General features: G+C 33.7%; 1 protein-coding gene across 1 annotated transcript; it reads left to right on the top strand.

Annotated features, from left to right (window-relative positions):
• Positions 1 to 10,116: 10,116 nt before the first annotated feature.
• LOC148844583 (serine/threonine-protein phosphatase PP2A catalytic subunit) lies at positions 10,117 to 16,829 on the top strand. The gene is made up of 11 exons (XM_088955528.1): positions 10,117 to 10,561; positions 11,941 to 11,997; positions 12,213 to 12,296; positions 13,065 to 13,136; positions 13,831 to 13,902; positions 14,043 to 14,083; positions 14,989 to 15,055; positions 15,638 to 15,829; positions 15,933 to 16,022; positions 16,120 to 16,227; positions 16,344 to 16,829. Exons 1-11 carry the CDS (start codon positions 10,469 to 10,471, stop codon positions 16,407 to 16,409), a joined length of 942 nt encoding a protein of 313 aa, XP_088811654.1. The 5' UTR covers positions 10,117 to 10,468; the 3' UTR covers positions 16,410 to 16,829.
• Positions 16,830 to 22,469: the final 5,640 nt, after the last annotated feature.

Genomic DNA, 22,469 nt, shown 5'->3' with positions numbered 1-22,469 from the left:
TTCAAGCGATCAGACCATTCGACCTGAGAACTGGACCCCTGACCGATTTGTTCACTTCACAAATGTTTTTATATAAAAATGCATTATTTACGTATGGTGAGTCGCCCCCAATATTGGATTTTGAACATTTAGAAAACCACTAAGATGGAACCACACTCTCTATGTCGAGCTTGCATTTCTTGTGGCTACATTCACAAGACAATATGAAAACCCCTTCAATAAAATGCAAACACACCAGCATTAACAATAAATCAAAGGCATCACATCTATTGTTTTTTATTGGAAAATTCTATAATGCAAAAAATACATGATACCAACAAGACTTCAACCAAGCAAATCCCTACATGATTTTTTATGAAAACTTACCACTTTCATGATGTCGGTTGATAAGTTATAAGTTTTTTCCAATATCATGTCATTCTTACATCATAGCCAAACTTGGTGCGTTTGCATTTCATTGAGGGCCACATGTGACACGATTGCAATAAATGTTTCATCCTCTATGTTAGGATAATGAGTCCACCATCATGAATATAAGGATTGTGAATGAGATATATAACTATTACAACAACTTTTTCCTTATGAATGTTAGTCATGACTTACCTTTAATTCCATTCATAATTAAATGTGAGGATAAGTTGGTATGGATTAACACTTAAATAGCAACTTTCCCTACAAAACTCATATGGTAATTCGTCCTCTAACGCACAACCCCAACTCCGCTGTGTGGAAGTAACGTCTATTGGTTGCTATCATCTCCCCCTCCTTGTCCTCATCATCAGAACTAGAAAACCCATAACCCTATCCCAACTCTTCCCAATAACTCATAGTTTATACTCGTATCAAGTGCCATTTTGTTTGATGATGATTTATACTTTGAGTTCTTATCGAGAAAAAAGAAGTGTTGGAAATTTTTGAACCTATTTGGTGGTTATTCTTTTGCATGATCACTTAAAATTTAAAATGGTTGGGGAGATTGCTATGTAAGATATGATTAAGAGAAAAAATGAGAAATGGATTGGAATCTGGTGTACACTTGTAGAAATGTGGAAAAATCGTTCAAATACGAAAATTCTTTTCGCTTTTATTTATTAAATTATGAAAACTAATTTGACAAAGGTTGTTGTCCATTTTCTACCTAGCCATCTAGATTCATGGTATGACTTAAAACAACAAAAAGATATGCATGGCATGATAGTTAATTCTAATACTATTCTCATTAATCAAATAATAAACTAAAAAGAGAAATATCATTGTTTTGAGTTGCATGGTAGAAAAATGACAAATGCTAGTATTTTAGTATTCATTGTTTTAATGGGAACAAAAGAAGAATAGGACAATTTCTAACTGCTTAAGAGGAGAGAGATAATCGAACACTGGTGATGTTCCAAAGAGCTATGAGCTGCAGGGGAAAACAAGGACTGGGGTTAATGTTCTAGGTGTCATAGTTCAAATGGGGACAAGGGAGAGGAGAGTCGCTAGAATTCACACATTAGAGTTGGGGTTATGTGTTAAAGGATAAGTGGCTATACGAGCTTTTGGAACCCATATAGAAATGTGTGGCTACAATTCACGCGGGTAGTGAGTGGGTAGGAAATCCCACTTAGAGCTTTTGTGGGGAGAGTTGTGGATGGGGGATCAAGAGCCCAATAGAACATGGGGATTATGAAGAAAATTAGGATATAGGACCCACTTATTTAAGTGGACATGATAAAATTGTGAAAAGCATGCAAAAAATGTAAGTTTTTGTTAAAAACATTAAAGGGAAAACAATATATATTACTACCACAAAAAGTACAAATAATGTGATTTTTTACTAAATGTATCCATATATTTGAATTTGATTTATCTATAATTTTGAGATCATTTGAACCATTATTTTTTATTAACTTTATTCAATTCCCTTTCATTAAGTCTTATGTTTGAGGTTTAAACTCAAATTCTCTATTATTAATTAGATCCTATATTTAAGGTATTTTCTCACCACTGAATATTACTAGTTACCTAGATATAAATTTAAGTATAAATTGTGGTTTATCCCACCTCACAAATTTTTATTTTATTATTTTGCAAAAGCCTCACTTATGACAAGCATGTCCCCTCTTGTGTTATGTCATATTCCCCCACATGTCACTATTACAAACAACAACAATTTGTTAGGTTATGTAATCAATAATTTGCCCTAAATTCAATACTTTTACCAATATAAAAAAAAAAAAAAACTATTTTTTAATCTGACATATGAACAAAACTATTCTTTTATCAAAGTGGTGGGTAAGAAATTCAACAATATAGGACAAATGAATAAACCATGATGTTATAATTAAATAACATTTTTTAACTATAGATAAATGTAAAATTACAATAATGAAATTATGTAAAAAAATAGGGCATATCTCTAATATTTTATATTAATTGTGCTAAAGAAAATCAAGGATGATAAACGGTAATTATTTTTATTAATGATGAAAATGGAATATAAAATTTTAAGTTGACACAAAAATGAAATTGTTAAACATTTATGTTATAATTAAATAAAAAAAATTAATAAAACAAAATGTAAAAAAATGTAGAAACATCTAGACACATCTTTAATATTATATATTTGACATATTAAACAAAAATAAGTGTAATAAATGAGAACTATTTGTATACACACGAAGATATAAAAAATTGTGGAAAATTTTGACACATATTATACTATCATCTATCACCATTTAAACTTACCATGTGCTTTTCACATGCATATCTACTAGTCATAAAACAAGTTATACAAGTATAATTTTCCATATGCAACTTTCTCTATGTTATCCATACAAACTTTCACTCTCTCATCAAACCAAACATAGTATCATGGATACTAAATGAAACATGTTGCTACCTCCGATGGGGTCAAGGGCAACATGGTAACTTCGCTTTTGGCCGAGGCCAATGTGTCAAACTTGAGAGCAAGAGTAGATCACACGTCAGAGGCCTTGGGTGTTATCCCAAGGGCGGAGACTCCTATGGTCAAGTTAGTTAAGTGTATGATAGGAGTCGAACAAGGCTTGAGACAAGGACCTAAATGAGGTCACTCCAGAGCAATAAAGCTAGAGAGCGAGAATGAGCATTATGGATTTACCTTAAGCTGGGCACCCCCTTTATACTTGACCTTGCAATGGAATTGTTAGGGGTTGTTAGGAATGAACATCCAATATCTCGTTCCACCAATACCACATGGTGCAATCCTGGGCCTTGCCATATGTGCCTACATTAAAACCAAGCATTCATTTCATTTCAAATAATACACATGTAAGCAATACAAATGGTTCAATTGTTGTTATTGTGGCCATTTTGTATATGCTAAAGTGAGTAGACTGAATGACATGATTATTACTTTTTGTGTTGGCTCTCATATGTAGTTGGCTCACGCTTTAGAGTTGAATAAGGGATGCAATTTATTTTGATCGATTATTAGCTAATAAATATTATTTTAAGGAAACAATAGTACACGCCAATCTTATACAATATATGCACATACATATAATAACAATATTACCAAATTTTAGATTATGTATTTAATAAGTAAAGCCATCTTGTTAAAACCAGACTTTGGATTCAATGTTAAATAAGAAGATCAAATTAACATGTTTGTGGGATTGAAACAATACAAATATTATCATTTACCATTTATGTTCATTATTTTGTAATGTTTCTTTCATTGTGATGATAGCAATCATGGTCACATATTTGTGCTTATGCACATACGAAAACCTAGGTGTTCTTATAATTGAATCTCATGATGTCTCTACCTATCGTATAAATAATAATAATAATAATAATAATACACTTAAGAATGCCCAACCTGTGGGTATTATTTTCATGCATAGCATATTGCCTCCCTTAGTTTAATCTTTGTTATTATACTTTATCGAAACCCTAAGCTCCATTTGGTATCAAGCCATTGAGCCCTTAAGCCATTGATCCAAGTACTCTTGGTCTATGTAGATTATGATGAATTGAGTATAAGGAATAAGAATTTTATTCATAATTATATCGAATTCAAATGGGGCATTTTTTAATTCGAATGGCATAATATTCCATTCATAGTGCCCAAAATGAACTTTGAAAGTTGTTTTATATCTATCATTTTCATTTATTTGGATTTGTCAATAACCTAATTTTAGATCGAATTTAAAAAATATTTTTGTGTCATATACATGTTTATTAGGTCTTGCTTATTAGGGATGGGATATCTAATCCATCTCAAGGCTTTTTTGAGTGGTTTATAATTAATCACTAGCCTTAGTACCCCTCTTCTTATCTATGTTGCATTTTCCACATAGAATGTTGGGCAGCTCCAAGGGGACTTACCTAGTCTAATTAGACCTTTTGCTGATAATTCTTGAATTTATTTTTTTACAAATCTATAATAATTCATAATTCACCCGAATTGGTATGGCTTTAGTGGGAATTCTTGTTTCATTAAACTATTCCTCATAAGAAAGGCTTACTACATGCCTTTTCTTATGTGAGAATGCACTGGGAATCTCAGCGCATATTTCTTTTTCCAATTTTGTTTGGAACTTTGCTACTTCCAATTGGGTTTTTAGATTTTCTAGGGATTTAATCAGTTAATTTTCTTTTATTTTTTACTACAATTAAGAAATAAAATTGATTTTATTTTTCAAATATTTCCTTAAAGCATTTATAGTTGTTGTTTTCGACTTTTGGTATAACTTGTAGATGATGGTTATTCCACCTATAGTGGTAATAATTCATTTGGAATCTATTTGGCATGGAATAATTGATAATAGGAAGGACGTTTCTAATATAACATCCTACCTAAGGTTTATAACCATAAGAAACATGGTTTTTAAGCAAGTTCCTTGGTTACAAATATGGGCAACATGGATTTTGTATTTAATTTCCAATTTCCTTCCATCAACAACATTTACTTATTGGGAAGTTTTTTTTTAAGTATTTGGAAGGCACAATTACTTTCCTTTATGCAGTTTATATTGGCATTTGAATCAATTAAGGCTATAATTGAGAAACTATAATCTTTAATTTTAATAGTTATTCTTGAGTACCATTTTTGGTATTTGAGCTCTTTAGTTGAATGTACACATTCTTCATCTTCTCAAATTCAGCGGGTTCTACACTTTCTATTTTTGAAGATATGTTATATCCCTCTTAGTGTACAAAATCTTTATAAGATTTTAATATCTCAATTATTCCTTTCAGTAATTTAACCTCGATTTTAAGTTTGTTGACTTCTTGCTTTAAGTCTATCAAAGTACGGGGCCGAGAGGAAGTTCCTTGAGCTTTTTTGATAATTTCATTGTATGATATTATTATTTTTTATATATTTTTTAGATTTTTTTTGTTTTTATTACTTTCTCTGTTGCTATGCATTGCCATTAGTAAATGTTTCTTCTTGGTTTCCTCATAAGGAATATCTTATAGCATTTCTAATAAATGTTCTTCTTATAGAGAGATCATATTAATACTGTCTTAATCATCTTTTGTACTAGTTTCATTTTTACATGTACAAAGGCCTTGGTTGTCACAACACCCTTCTGATGAGGTTGAGGTTTATCTTTCTCTTTCTTCATCAAATGTGACATCTTTTACCGATTCATCTAATTCATAAACATTTTTTAGGTTTTTAAAGCATTTGTTAGCAAAACGACCCCTTTTCCCACACTTAAAAAACCAAGTGGTGATCTTATAATCTTTTTTATTTTTTGAGGATTTCAATTTTCTTTCTTTCCTCTTAAGTTTTCTTTTGTGAAATTTGGATTTTCTCCTTCTATGTACTGGTTTAGTACTGGTGGGTTCATGACCTACCCCAAATTGGTCATTTTTTTTTAGTTAATCTTTTCTCTTTTGATATGCCCTTTTAGGCATAAGTCATTGCATAAATCTAGTCCTATCTTTTTTACTATATGGACTAAATACCCAAACGTATAATGGGTATTCTCCCTCCACCTAGACTTTTGAGGCGATTCTTGACCTTTTCGACGAATGACAGGGGAAGGCATGAAATAAATTGTTTTTTCCAATAGGGTTCTCTTGAATTAATTAGCTTAAATACATCCTTATACCATATAAAATCATATAATGTTTGTCACTTAAGATTTATAAATTGTTCACTTATCCTTTATACATATCACCAGAATTCCATATAAAATGATTTGGTATATTTAATACTAAAGTGGTGTCTACATCTTGAATTGGTTGGCCTTGACTTAAGACCATTTTTCCATCTTCATCTCTTTTAATTGAATTTACAGTATAATCTCTTTCAGCTTGGAAAAGGTAATTGTTCCACCAACTTTTAAATTGGCTTGTAAAGCATTAAGTCGCTATGGTGGCAATTATCTTTTCTTCATTCCTAGCTAGTTTACTAGTGCTAGCATATAGAGTCATGTGATGGATCATTTAATGGATTTGGTACTCATTTTTCCCATCTAAATTCCACTTGTAAAATGTATTTACATCATAACTTACCTAAGGTCTTACAGGTTCCTCAAAGAGTAAGTCTACTTGGGTGTGCTTGGGGTAATAAGTTTTTTTTGCTTTTATATGAGAGCTTAATTAGCTCCATTGGTGGTGTATTTGGTTTTGTTTATATCTTTGATTCTTCGCTTAATAAATATATAGAACGAGTGTCAGATTTTTTTCTTCTTATTTTTGGTTTTTAGAAGATGTTGTTTGAAGATTCTCCTTTTTTCCCATTTGGAGTTCTTGAACAAAATTATTTTATTTGTTACATCTTTATAGCTCATTTTGGACAAGTTTAACATAGTGCCTTTGATCCTCATATCTTGATGAAATTCTCTCACCATCTCCATATGGTTTTCCTTTTTAATTATTGTTGTTATTTGATTTGAGACTTCTCAAGAGCTCAATTGGGTCTAAAATTGATTTGTTTGTTTGCCTAAGACATTTGGGTATATATTTGTATAATTATTTTGTTATATTATTTCGGTATAGTGTTTTGGTATCACTTTTTCGACTTATTCGAAGGATTTTTTATTGGACTAGTTATTAGCTCTTATATCCCTAATTTGATTGCTTCAAAAGGAGGATGTACTGGTTCTACAACTTTACTTGTAAAAGCATTTTTCCATGCTTTTGAAAGTTTATTTGTTACACATAACTCTAATTCTTCTTTTGGGGGTTTTATATTTTAAAATTATTTTTGTTGTATAAACCAATTCCAAAAAGGAATATTTTCATTAGCTTTTATCGTATCTTTGTACCATACCTCTCTAGCATGACCTCTCTCAAATCTAGAGAAAATTTCAAATAACCATTTTTTTATTGGTTAGGAATTAAAGCCTAACCTAATAAGGTCTTTACCTATTCGGAATTATTCCTCGATTAGTTCGTATGACTTTACAGATGGGTCTTGATTCTAGGTTGCATGATAAGCCGTTTGCGATGTATCAACTATTGGTGTTTCATATGTGGCATATATTATACCTGGAAGGGGGCGAGGTGATTCTGTTAGATCCATCGACCTTCTAGGATAAGAATATCTCACTTTCTAGCGGTTATGTATATGAAGGTCTTGATGAAGTTGAGGATCTTCTAAACCATAACTCTATATATCTATCTTGCTTACTACATACTAAAGCTAATTTAGTGGATTTCACGTGTTTGGAGGCTCATCATTGGCTATTAGGCACTTGTTTGGTAATTTTACATATTTCCACATAATTTGTTTAGGGATTGTGACGTTATTTATAGCATTTGTTTGGAATAAAAGTTGTCAGTTTCCTTGCTCTTATCATAGTATTATGTCAAATGGTATTAATGGTCTTGAAATAAATTTTATAAACTAATGCCACGTTTCCTGATCTTTGTTTAATTTTAAAACCTTGGGTTTGCAGTCTCAATGTTAAGGCTTCTTGTATCCCTGGGTCCACTAGAGACAATATGAAATTAGGGAAGGCAATGAAATATATGGGTCATTGAATAAGGCTAGCCTCAATTGCTTCTATTAAGGAATCATTGAATTTATCATGTCTAAAATCTCTTAGACATGCTAAAGTAGGTTAGGGGTTTGATGGTTACTTATACTAGGCTAAAATGGATGAAATGACATTCAACCTTTTATCTTATAGGCCTCTATTGTTTTTCGGTCTATGAGGTGGAAGTCTTTTGATTAATTGCCTAGTGTTATAGTTCTTTCTACAGTTCTAATACTGAAGTCTGCTTTTAGACTAAAAACCCCCTTTCTATAGATCTATGAAGGTGCTATCTTGGGTATGGTCCAATTCTAAAGGGATTTATCTATATTGCTAAAGTTTTATCTCTTCCATATTTTTTATGGACAAGGGCTTGGTTAGGGAAGAATTGGTGCTACACTCTTCAAAACTATCTTCTAAGTTAGATGTTGACTTAAACAGTTTTCTCAGTTTGTTTTATTGCTTCACCTTCATACTTCAACTTTGGTTCAAGGGTCCTAGCCTTGATGACATTGGTACTTGGTAGATGTCTAGTCTATCCAACTCGAATTCTAACCAAGTGATTTCTTCGAGGAAGTTGTAATCTCTAGGTACTAGCCAAAGCTTATAGTTTAAGAATGCCTAATCTTTAAAATTGCATGATATTTCTCTAAGGCTGCACCTGGTAAGAGTGCAAATACAAGTTTGTTTAACACAAATGCAAATCAAATCGGTTCAGCAAAATTCAAATTAGGATTGAATGGGAATGGGCATTTGCATTGGTTACATTTGAGATTTTGGTAAAAAAACTAAAAGTTTTAGCCAAAAAATCTTAAAACGAAATTTGAGGTTAGAAACAATTAATTTGAATTCGTTGCATACATTCAAATGTTAAAATGATTATTAGATTTGCAAAATTCATCATAGTTAGTTGTCTAAAAACATACCAAACAGAGACTACATATATAGACCAATGAAAACAACTCCAAAAAGGTACAAGTTTGGATGTTGTATAATTGGTCCATATTACATTCTGCATTAATCTAATAATATGTTACTATATTATAAGCCAAAAGGGGCTAGGAGAGCTAAGGGTAGACAAAAAAAGGATATATTATATATATCTATCTTATATGGCAAAAAATGATTTAAACATTAATAATTTAATAGAATGGAGTGGTGAAACAGAGACAGGGTGTTTGGTTCCGTGGGTGTTTATTCAATAAACCCAAATGGCAAAAGTGGATTTTGATTTTTATGCATGCTTACTATTTAGGAAAATTATTTTTTAAAGCTTTCACAAATGATTAGACGTTTTTTTATTATTATAATGATATGGTGCCTACCCACAACTAGTTGTCATAAACAATTGTAATTATTGCTTATTTGGGCTTTACAATCAAATAAATTAGAAACGTTAAATGTAAACAAAACCAAAACATACATAATATAAGATTTATAAACGATAATGACCTAATAAAAGGTTATATTGAGGAAGGGTATATTATTTAAGTTTCATTTGTATATTTTGACAAATAATATAATCACCTCTATACTTTGACCACTCTAAAATTTTCAAATAATTTGGTGTTGAGAGTTATGGAGGACATCAAAGTTAAAAATGACAATTGTACACGCGCATAACGTGTATCAAATAAAAGCATTGTTATCAAAATATGGAAAAAAACATTTTTTGGAATAAATTGAAAATTTTATCATCCCATGGACAAACTGAAAAATTTAAATTACCTAAAAGTATGACGTCATTATTTTTGAGGGAATAAATTTAAATTATCTAAAAGAATGGCCTGTATTGTTAATTGTTTGGGCGGTTTTCTTGCCACGTGGCAAAATGTATTACGTCAAGCTTTTATACCAATGTACAGGCCGTTGGATTGGAATCTACGTGTTCATGACACAACGATAGAAGGCTGAAGGTCATTCCACGGCGTTCCGTTTTGATATTCAAAACTAATCATATCTAATGGACGCCTTAAATTACAAAAAATTATCAATGTTTATTTAGTTTTTTCAAATTTTTTATTGGCCAAAGTGCGCAACTGCGCATGCTCAAATCGACAAGGAGGGAGAAGAAAACTAGCAAAGTCCATAAAAATAAATATTTTTATATTCATATAAATTAAAAAAACTATTTATTTATTTATTTATTTTTGGGAGGAGATTTCAATTTCGCACCTCACAAGCCCAATAATAAAAGGGTGATCGTAGAAGAACGAGGGTTTTCCTCTTTTGGTCACAGCACCACCGCACAACTCGGTCTCTCTCTCGCTCGAGCGCGCGCGCTCTTGCTCTCTCTCTCTCTTGCTCTCTGGGTCCCCCTCCTGCCCTGCCCCTCCTCTCTCTTTCCTCTCCTCCGAGACAGTGCGACGACGACGACAAAGAAATTCAGGGTTAGGGTTTTATGTTCTTGCTTGCTTTGTAGCTGAGATTCTATTCATTTAGTTAGGCTGAGAGGTATAGAAGATTTCGATTTCTTGCGCCGAAGAAGAAAGTAGAGGAAGCAGAAGATGAGTGTGGATCCGGTTCCTTCGAACTCCCACGGGCACCTCGATGAGCATATTTCGCAGCTTATGCAGTGCAAGCCCTTGTCCGAGCAAGAGGTTCCGTTCTCTTTGATTTTTCGTGGTTTTTGCATCTCATTTCTGTTCTTTTGACGAAATCCCGTTTTTTTATTCCAAGCGTTCGGTCTTTGGTGCTTGATCATGCTTTAAGCTGCTTGAATCGTGTTTTCACCGACGGATCAGAGCTGATTCGTGAGGATTTGCATGTTCCAGATGGGATAAAATGTCGATTATTGTTCTTTTATTTTCATTTGGAAATGATCTGATATTCTAGTTGAGTAAGAGCTTTCTATGGTGATCTGACAGTGGAATTGTAGGACATAACGGGCATCATTCCTTAGATTTGCCTGTTTCTTGAATTGGATCCACTCATTGCGCCCATGCTTATTTTCGGGATCGGCTACAAATTAGTGATAGAATATCTATTCTGGAGCAAAGATCATTTTTGTGAATTTATTATGGATGTCATAATTCCTTTCGGGAATTTATGTATTTCGTAATAAAAGTCCGTCTTAATGATCTCCATGTGCTCCGAATGCTTATATTTGGTTGATGAGTTATGTACGTTGCTAGTTTGATTTCGAGTGGCTTCCCTTTTACAGTTTAAGCCATTTTCCTCAGCTTGGAGCCTGATCCCCTCAACGTTGTTTAAGAACTTTTGAATAATTATTTTTTCTTTTCTGTTGAATCAATTTATAGCCCAGTTTGCAAACTACGTGGATCAGCGTAAAAAAATATTAATTGAACCAATGTCCTTGCGAAACTTACAGACGTTATGAAATGAATATCTCACTCTCTAATCTCTATGTTTTGTAATTCATTTCAAAGAAGTACTTTAATTGTTTGCCAGACTTCTATGTCACGGTTATTTCATTGGGGGTGCCTTGTTACTTAGTCTTTTTTTTTTTCATGGGAAGTGTTGTAATTAATTCTTATGATATTTTTCTTTGACTTTGGACTTTTGTTTTCCATTTCAGTTTGAATTATGGCCAAGTTTATATATTTTAGGTTTATTTGAAACTTTATTTTATCAGTAGTCTGAACCATGCTGGACAGATCCATAAATCTTCCTTATTAAGTTTTGGCTCATTATTGGATGATGCCTGTATTTGTAATATCAAGGTTGAAGAAATTCTTGAAATTGCAGTTTTGATAAATTGATTGATATTTTTTATTCTTTAATTCTAGTCGTGTTTGAGACTTTGAGCTACACTATAGAAATGACTAAACAGTTGAATTAATGTTTTCTGGCAATTGAAACACCATTTTCCTAAGAAGAAATTCCAGTCTTATTGATATTTTATGATGCCTATAGTTATTGCATTTATTTTGCTGCTAGTAATGGTAAACATATACATCCAAAGTGGGCAAAAATGATGAAAGTATGTGTATTTATATTGTTTTGTTTTCTGGTTTAGGTTAGAGCATTATGCGATAAAGCTAAAGAAATATTGATGGAAGAGAGCAATGTCCAGGTCTGACCCTTTGTTCATCCTCGTTAAGCTCTTACTATATTGTTAATGGTTGTTATTTATTACTTATTGTTCTAATAGAATATCTAAATGGACTTGCATCTTCCTTTATCCTCTGGGGCTTCTGACATTATTTAAGTGTTTAGAGTATAAATTATACATTAGGATGCATTCGGAAGTCTCTAATATTCATTTTTTGTTTTCTTCTGGTATTGCAGCCTGTGAAAAGCCCTGTGACGATATGTGGTGATATTCATGGGCAGTTCCATGATCTTGCAGAACTTTTTCGAATTGGGGGGAAGGTATATTGTCTAAGATATTTTTATTCTCAACTTTGGGTGTTAGGGGCAATGTAAATACTGTTTGGGACCTACCAAAGAAATAATATTTGAGAAATCAATGGTTCTTTAAGTTTCTAGGATGATGAACCCTGGGCAGGGTGATACTGATAGTGTCATATGATTGTTCATATGATTCTTAGTTAGATGTATTATGACTGATTTGCTGGCTTTTAAGTCTACAATATGACTGTAATTTCTTTCTATGCACCCGTGACATGTGCAGTTGTGCATGTGTGTATGAATAAAACCTTTACAGTTTGAATAATACATCAGATACAGATATTAAGTTGATTTGAATTTATAATTGCAGAATCTACTCCTAACGTTGTAATATTAACCGTTCCATCTGTCAATGTGAGCTATCCTTTAAATCTTTGTAGAGAATGACCATTCTACCATCTGCCCTGCTCAAAATGTAGAATAAATCAAATTCCCACATCGGTGTGAGCCAATTCGTTTTTTGACTTCCTTTTGCCCCCACTTTTCCTGGTTGTACCTTTGTTTTTGTCTACCATATGCAATGTGAGATTCATTGGAGGCATAATTTTGTAACCTTTTGTAATGGTATGGAATTAACCAATTTGAGTCATTGTAATATAATTTCTTAGAGGGTCTAGTGCACATGTATTTGACACTTGGATTTTATGTTCCTTTTTTTTTTAATGCTGCTGATCCTTTGTAGCTATGGTTAGTTTTGAGTCTTATGATTGTTTTCTTCTTGGTTGATAGTGTCCAGATACCAATTATTTGTTCATGGGAGATTACGTCGACCGTGGGTATTATTCGGTTGAAACTGTAACGGTGAGCAGCAATTTATAGATGGGTGATTTGTTTTACTCATAGTGAGAAATATAATTTGGATAATCGTGTATTTACCAGCATGCACTACTATTTTGGAGCTGTATTATACTATTTTCGTTGTATGAGCACCCAACACTGGAGTTTTATATGTTTACAATCTGCTAAGTGGTTGGATGGTTTTGACTTTGTTATTATAATACCCATAATATACGGATAGGTTTGCTTCTCATTCAAGTTGGCCTGGATTGGACTTAAACCCTTCCAGTGTTGAGAGCTGAATGCTCAACTCCAATGGACCAACCTCATCCAATCAATCAATGTTCTCATCCTGAGCCTAATCCAGATTTGGTAGGGTTTTTGCACACAATATTTTAATTGAAAGGTGTTTCTTTGATAATTGAACTCATTTCAGAACCCTCATTGCCAAATTCAAGACCTCTCCAACCTAACCTATTGCTTTTTATGTTTTTTATTTTTAATGTTGTTTTTCCATATGCACATAATGAATGTTAAAACTTCTACATTTAGACCGAACACTTTTTATGCTTTTATTTTTGGATATATACATTGCTGAACTCAGGTGGGTGATGATTACTTGAACACTCAATTGGAGCAACCTGATGCATATAAAACCAAGTGAATCTCTAAGATTATATAGTAGCTATCCTTATTACTGACTAGCTCATATATCCAGCTACTGGTGGCACTTAAGGTGCGCTATCCTCAACGAATTACCATTCTTCGAGGAAACCATGAAAGTCGTCAGGTATGTTATCACCACAGAAGATTTCCTTTTGATATGAGCTAAAATGGTTGCTAGATTGTGGATTTGTTTGTGAACTTTGTAGTAATTGCTTTTATTCATGATCGGTATATACTGAATATATCTTATCATATCCTTTGCAGATTACACAGGTTTATGGGTTTTATGATGAATGCCTACGAAAGTGAGTTCCACACATGCATCTTCCTCTGCTGGGGTTTCTGATAAGATCAACAAATTATACTGTTTGTAGTTTAATTATCACATATCAACTCATTCATTTATAATGTGTTATAGTTAATTTTGGCGAGTCAAAAGCCTTTGCAACTCACGTAAATATTGGTGGGATTAAGAGGCAATTTGTTATGAACTTTTCTTTCTCATTTTAGGAGGTTTGACTGTTCTCCTGCCTAGGAAATTAATCATGTTTTGTAGTCATAGGTTCAGTTGCAACCGAAAAAAGCATTTTAGGCTTCTAAATTTTCTTGGTGTATCTGCCTCTGGATCTTATCAATATCATGAGCATCTTTCGATGGTTGGAATAGTCATGCTGATGTTTATGTCTATACCATTATAAAAGTGGAAGCTATTACAATAATTTTGTACTAGAATGGCTTGGATAGTTGTGCTCTCAGTTGCTCCAATAAGTCTTGCAAAGGCAACATAGAACAACAAGTTGAGCCTTTGTTCAATCAATACCCTTTTTATGCCATTAAATTTACAGACTTAGTTAGATTAGACTTGCACTGCAGAGAAATAATAAATAATTTTGCTCTGTTGAAATTGAATGTACTTTTCACATGAATGAGATGAAGCCCTTTGTTCAGTAGATGAATTCCCCTTTATATGTATTACCTGACATGGATTGCTGTATCTGGACATTCCCAAGCTTCCAGTTTGAATAACTTTTTGGCGTCACACTTGTTTCATTTATTATACTGTCGAATGCATATATGACTATAGTATTGATGGGCATCTAGGGCTATTGTAGTTGTTGGTGTTTGTTTTTGGGCTGTTGCCCTTTCTTTTACTCTATTTCTTGCTGCTCTTTGTGACTTTTTTCTGTTATTTGCTATGCTTCACTTACAGGTATGGCAATGCTAATGTTTGGAAGGTTTTCACGGATATTTTTGATTATTTTCCATTGACAGCCTTGGTTAGTAGAGTTTCCTAATTGCTTCTGGAACCATTTCCTTGTTTCCAAATTCTAATTTAGGATGTCAACATGTTGAGTTTGGATTGCGTAGACCTAGATCTGAATTTATTCTTTAGGTTTGGATTGGCCTAGGATAAAGACCCATTACCTAATGTTGGTCCCAGCTATCTGGGGTCTTGGGAGGGGTGGACTGAACACAGACCAAATGACTTAAAAGTGGCTTTCATGCGACTCCATGGTAGGACTTTTAGTTCAACATGTGATGCTCAAACCAAAATGAAGGCAGACAATGTTAGTGGCATACATCCAGAACTGTTAGATTGGATAGTAATGCCATCTAATTGTAAACTGATCTACTAGTGAGATTTGATCTGGCTCAAGTTTGAATTCAAATTGCATCTGGATTGTGATAATCTGGTTGACCTGTTTGGCTTGCCAACAATTCACAAGCTGTTTAGGAGTGATATCCTGATCCCATTTAGCTTTATTAATTTTTGTTTGTTGCTTTGTATACCATAATCAGCCTTTTTTTTTGTTTAGTAACTCTTAGCCTGCTTTATCTAACCTGTTTTCTTATTGAAGGTTGAATCAGAAATATTTTGTCTACATGGTGGATTATCTCCATCCATTGAGACTCTTGATAACATACGGAATTTTGACCGTGTTCAAGAAGTTCCCCACGAAGGGCCTATGTGTGACCTCTTGTGGTCTGATCCAGATGATCGCTGTGGTTGGGGTATTTCTCCTCGTGGTGCTGGATATACCTTTGGTCAGGTAACATAAAACAATTCTGGTGGTTCCTTTCTGTTTTACTTTCTTTCAGAAAGTACAGAGTCTCCGAAACTTTGGTCGTTTTGACTTGTTTTTCTTCTTTCAGGACATTTCTGAGCAGTTCAACCATACCAACAACTTAAAGTTGATTGCTAGAGCTCATCAGCTAGTCATGGAAGGATACAATTGGGGACATGTAACTACAGCTTTTCCAAATCTTTTTGATCTGCCTTAGTTTTTCTTGTTTTGTGCATAGAATGGCAGATTGTGGATTGACATCTTGCTCATAACAGGAACAAAAGGTGGTTACTATTTTCAGCGCACCCAATTATTGCTACCGTTGTGGGAATATGGCATCAATCTTGGAAGTGGATGACTGCAAAGGGCACACTTTCATTCAGGTATATCCCTCATGAACACGTGACGTGCATGCTCACTGCAATGTAAGATGATGTAATTTGATAATAATGGTGCGGAAAAGAAAGTCTTAAAATGTCTGGGTTGTTCATTGTTGCAGTTTGAGCCAGCTCCAAGGAGAGGAGAGCCAGATGTAACCCGCAGAACACCTGATTATTTCCTATAATGCAAATGCCTTTCAATTTTAGCTGGCTTCCCAGCAGGTAAGTTTCTGCCTGCTGGTTGATGATGAGGTGGATGCAGATCCTTGTTGTTGAGAGCTGTTTATTGGATTTAAGATTTATAATTTCAACCTGCAATGCTTATTGGTGGTGGTGGGGGCGCATAAGCATGTAAAATGGGCAGGTGAGGCTCCCTTTAATTTGGTTGTGTTCCAAACTATGCCGAGTATCCTCAAGTGAAGGCAGGAGCTGGCGACAACTGGCATCATGTATCATTTTCCAGCAAAACATGTTTTTTTTTGTTCTTTTTATTTTGCCTTTTTTTTTTCTTTTTTTCATTGGGGTCTGTAGAGGGAAGAAGGGGATTCTATTTTTACTGGGTGCTTTTATGTCCTTTTCAGTATTAATTGGACCGCATTGATTCCGATGGCTGCCCCTCTTTTTTTTTTCTCCATCTGTTTTTTCTTTAATGGTTTTGACAAAGATGTTCAAGTTCGCACCTGGTATTCACTTCAAAAGTTCAAAGCTGAGCTATTTAGAGCTGTTTTGCTTTCTCCAAGGTTGCTGGCTGCCCATTGAAACGTCTGAGAGGTGTCAGCACTCGCACTAAGTCACTAACATTTAGTCTATTTAACTGAAACTGAGAGTATTCAACTCAACTGTTGGAGAGCAATAAGATCAAATTTACTGAAATTATTGACCTTTTGCTTAATTTATTTTCCGCATTCCCAAATTGGTTTCACTCACTGGATATACGGTTAGCTTTGATATCATCTTTCGGTCAGCTATATGCTTTTTCTTTTCCTGAGATCGAATTTGAGGAATCACGCATTTTGCGCCAGGTGAGATTTGTGAGAAAGTTTAAGCTCAGTAAAGCAATTTGCATTGTTATTTCAACTCGGAAATTGACAATTTGGGTTGGTAGACGGGTCGTGGACAGTTTTCTATATGCATCTGATATCTAGTTCAAGACTTGAAGTGGAAGCAATTTATTTTTGCAATGGAAGATCACTTGGCCAAGTCTGGTTTTTTCTTGTAGCTGCTTTGCTGTCTCCTGTCTTAACTCTTAAGGTGCCTGGCCGAAGCTCAGGTGCGGGCCACCGATTCGGAATGCAGGACTAAATGTTTGTTTGTAGTTTCAATCGATCATAAGTCATCACTACACTCAGGTAGAGACCTTAGCAGACCAATTGGCACGTTCTTGAAAGCTCGAAGTTTGATATTTTGCTCTTTAATTTGAAACCTCCCAAGGCAAATCCATTCAACACCAAAATGTTTACAGCGCTGCAAAATGAGAGATAAAGGGAATACCGTGACAAGGAGCTACGGAATGAGAGATAATAAAGAAAACATAGTGATATACAAGCTTCCTTCTCTTGGGAGTTGCTGTTTTTTTTTAATGGCAAATTACAAAGACCCCTCTGTACTTTGTTTTGTAACAAAGACCTCCCTGTATTATGATTGAGACAAAGACCTTCTTCTGTTAGCATTCCGTCCAAAATTCACTGTTATAATTTTGTTTAATCCCCATACTACCCTTATAATTAACAATTTGAACACTTTTAACCCTCTTGAGTTATATCTCACCTTGTTTTTTTCTTGCATTCGGTTTCTCTCAATAAGGGATTTCTCCTTTGTGACCAAGCTGCTTCTTCACCAAGCTCCTAGTTACAGTAGCAAGGGATTTCTTCTTCCTCACGAGTTTCAGCCACACAGGATTTGTTTCAGTTGCAATTTCTGAGTTACAGTAGCAAGGGATATCTTCTTCCTCATGAGTTTCAGCCACACAGGATTTGTTTCAGTTGCAATTTCTGAGTTACAGTAGCAAGGGATATTTTCTTCCTCATGAGTTTCAGCCACACAGGATTTGTTTCAGTTGCAATTTGTGAGTTACAGTAGGGGTTATCGCTTAGTTTCTGTTTTCAATTCAATTGTAGTTCTATTAGGGTTACAGTCCGAATGCATGCCTTTCAAAAGTGATAAAATTTCAGAAGCAGAACAGGCTGGGTTGATAACATTTCAAAAGGATAATGCCTCTCCGACGGTGACAAGATTTTTTTCTGGCGACAATGACAATTGCTTTCCTCTACATTTGTTGTGGCAATGTTGTGATATCCGACAGAGCTGGGATGGATTCGATGAAGGGTTTTTCGGCTGGGTTTCAGAGGGTTTTACACAAGCGTTTTTTTTTTTTCAGCGGTGCATTTCCTGTTAGTTGAGTTAATGGAGAAGGGGGTCTTTGTTGCAAAACAAAGTACAGGGAGGTCTTTGTAATTTACCATTTTTTAATGGATTTGATCCTCACAAGACTGATCAGGCTGTTTGCAGTCACTTGGAGTCTTATATTAGGAATATCTCCCTATTAAAAAAGCATACATTGGAGATATTCCCAATGCATGGCTGTGCCAATGGTGTGAGAATGGTATTGTGAGTACTGAATTTAATCTCTTCTTTTTCTGGGGGGGGGGGAGGGGGGCTTTATTTTCGATAGGAATCTGCTATCAACAAAGTGCTTCCAACACTATCCCAACAGACTACTGCAGTTGCACAATGGGAACATCTCTTTTGCCATTTATGGGGCGATGTTCCTGACTGTAATGGTAAGGACTGTTGGGAGCAAGAGTGGTTTTTCATACGACAAGGTTCGAATTGGAAATGCAAAGAATATCAAAAGGTAATTTTAAGAGATCTGGATACACATGGATATAGCAGAAGAATTACAATACACAGGTAAGGTAGGGCAAATTCTAAAGGACGGTCAGTGCTCAAAGCTCCTGCCAATGTGGGGTAGGGAGGGACAGATGTATGCAAACCTTATCCCTGCATATAGTTGCAATGGAGCAATACAATCATTGCACCAAGGCACACTCAAAATAGGGCAAGTCTAAATCCCAAAAAATATAGTATAAATATGAATTTTAGGTGACCGAATAAGCCACATACGTATAAGAATTAAGAAACTTAGAATCTTAGATATTCTACTGTGAAGTGTGAACTATGGGGAATGCTGTAAAATGACGGAAGAATTAAAATATGTCAAAACATCAATTTAATGTTTGTTAATATTTATAGATATTACGTATTTTAATAATTAATTTTCTAACATTTATTGACAAATATTCTCTAAGAAATGTGAAAGTCAAGATTTAGCAGACATATGACTGTGACAACTAACAAGAGCATGGGTGTAGTGTTGGGTTTGTTGTCTTCAATCATGTCTGGGATGCGTCATAAAAAAACTCTAAAATTAGGGATTTAAATCGGCATGCAAGGATTAGAATATGGACATGCACAATACTACAAAATTGTGCATTTTGCGTTTTGTTGTTATTATTATTATTTTTTAATTTCTTTTTTCAGTTGGAGATTTACAGATGGATTTGTTACGTTACAGTTGAAACTGTTGATATCTCCTTACTCTCAGTATTTTGAGTACTGGTGACCTTCAATACGGATATGATATATATGACATAATGTGATACGTGTCCATACTTCAAACCTAGTTTTAATCCAGATCTCCTACCCACACCTACCCACAGGACACTATGGTTGTACATTGGGAACATCTCCTCATGAACCGTAACATGCAAATACCTTAGTTGTTCTCAATATGTGGATCTACTGATCTGTGGATAGGAGATTCGAACTGTATCTAGAGATGGCAATTTCCACCCTACTCATATATTGGGTGGGCATCCTCCTCAATGAAGTGTTTTTGTTTTTCTTTTATTTGAAAAAATGAATTTTGGTCCAGGGATGTGTTTTGGGATTTTAAGACCTGTACGAGTACGGATAGGGTATGGTATTAGGATAAATTTGACCTCCCCAACTCATATATTGAATTTATTAAAACCCAACATGCAAAACCAAAGACAAATAAAATATAAGAAGAATGTCATTCATGTCCATATATTCAATTTTAATTTAACTATTCATGTTTTTTTTTTTAGAAAACCATCCATGTTCGATTGATGTATGTATTTTAGAATTCCAATTACAAGAATATGTGTATTTGTTGTTAGTTTTGTGATCTTCATTATATTTATGCTTTTTTTTTTCTGAAAAAATAAAAAATCCAAAAATTATAAAAATGATTTATTTTATATGAATTAAGTGATAATTATTGTGCAAAAGTAATTTATTTTAGTAGATTGAAAGCTTAAACATTGTTTAATGTTTTATTAGTAAAGTTGTATGATATCTACATGTTTTAGACTTCCAGTACTGATGTTGTATTGTATCTCTTAGATAAATTATTAAAATTTGCATTTATTATGCTTTTATACCTTATTCATAATTGTTTTAAACTTATATCTAATCTTATTAATGTATTTGTGAGATTTTTAATAGTTTTCCTAATATATTCATATTCTTCCATTGTATCTATGCATTTTTTAAAGTGTATCCATATCTGCATTTAAGCTTACCAAGACAAAACTCAATACCAATATTTAGAATCTTGCATCAGGTGCCGAATTTAATAGACAAATAATGAGGTGTCCCGAGATTAATGGAGATGCATTGCATCATATAAATATTTCAAACCTTTTTTTACTTTTGTTCACAAAATGACTTGCAAAAAATCAAATCTAATGTCATTTTTATACTTCTTTTGGACACCTTTGTTTGTAAAATGCTTAATTTTCTTTGTTATTGAAGCAATTTTATGAGCAAGCAAAGATTAAATAGAAAGTAAAATATTTTTTTGAAAACAGTTTGTTTTCCTTTTATTTTGTACAATCAAATGGAGCCTGATTTTTTTTGGCAGAACCTATGATGCATCCACTACGCTATAAAGTAAAAGATGTGAACGGTTGAACATGAAGACAAGTAAATCTTGTTAACATGAAAGTATATTTTGTGAAATATGAACCAATGAAAAGTAAGAACTGAAAAGATTTTAATGTGGTTGGTTGAAATATAAATTCAACACAGAAAAATACTAATTTTACTTCTAAGCCTGTAAGATTGAAGACAAATTTTATGAAAAATTTGTTATTGTAGGATGGGCAGTGACAAGTCTCTCTTGACTTTGGCCAAACTTTGCTGCCAGCAAGAATAAAATGTAAGGATCGAGTCTAAAACTTTTCCAAATCAAAAGCAATACAGTAGTATTCTGTGCACAGCTCTCCAGTTCTAAGGTGTTTAGTTCAGTTCAGATAGCCAAAAGAGCTCTGGACTTTCTTAAATCTCTTGGTAGGTAGGGCTACAAACGATATCCAATTATCCAAGTTTGAATTAGATTCTATTAATGCTGCATTCGGAATCGGTGTAAAATGTCAAAATACACCAATGATATTTTACACTGAACTGTGAAAAAGTGATCATTGCACTTTTAAAAAGCGAACAACAATTTTATTCATGTAATATTTACATTAATAAGCAATGTAAAACTTTACGTCGATCATGATTACACACTCATTCCAAACGCCGACAAAATTGAATGACAAACTTTTATATTATTCTTGATTTACACCGATTCAATGCATAAGGTATCCAATTATCCAAATTCAAATTGTAACTTATGAAGGATTATCCAAATTAGATCCATTTATAATTTAATAAAATAGGGGTGTTCAATCTGATATAATCCAATTCCATTCAATTAAAATATATATGCTTACATATACTTAAAATTTATATTATAACCACCAGTGTAGTTAGTTTGGATGTTGTACTTTCATTAAATTGTCATATGTTCATAAAATATAATTTTTAGTCTAATTTAAACAATTTAATATCTCATTATAATCCAAATTCGATTGGAATCCACGAATACGATCTGATACGAATTCAAACATAAACGAATCAAATATGGGCCATCTACGGTAGTATCTACCCATATTAATCAGTTTGCACTTTGCAGCGTAGGTGGCAGAAGGTACGATAACGTGATGTACAAGGTCTGGAGTGCACGCATTGAACAAAGAAGATAGCGATTATTTTACAGTAAAGATCAATAACTCTTTGATTCGTTACTAGCCTGGTGGCTGGTTGGGTCTTGGAGTTGGATGGCACAAGACATCACCTGCCTCAATCCCCCCAAAATTTGGTTGACAGGAGGA

This window comes from Nelumbo lutea, chromosome 7, assembly GCF_056320005.1.
Source record: "Nelumbo lutea isolate HS-2025 chromosome 7, American lotus-T2T, whole genome shotgun sequence".
NCBI lineage: Eukaryota > Viridiplantae > Streptophyta > Magnoliopsida > Proteales > Nelumbonaceae > Nelumbo > Nelumbo lutea.
This window is presented reverse-complemented; position numbering and strand designations above follow the sequence as displayed.

Excerpts from the sequence above, each read along its gene's own strand:
- LOC148844583 (XM_088955528.1), top strand. The coding sequence starts at position 10,469 with ATGAGTGTGGATCCGGTTCCTTCGAACTCCCACGGGCACCTCGATGAG. Across the intron at positions 12,297-13,064 it reads TTTTTCGAATTGGGGGGAAG|TGTCCAGATACCAATTATTT; the intron begins GTATATTGTCTA and ends CTTGGTTGATAG. Across the intron at positions 15,056-15,637 it reads ATTTTCCATTGACAGCCTTG|GTTGAATCAGAAATATTTTG; the intron begins GTTAGTAGAGTT and ends TTCTTATTGAAG.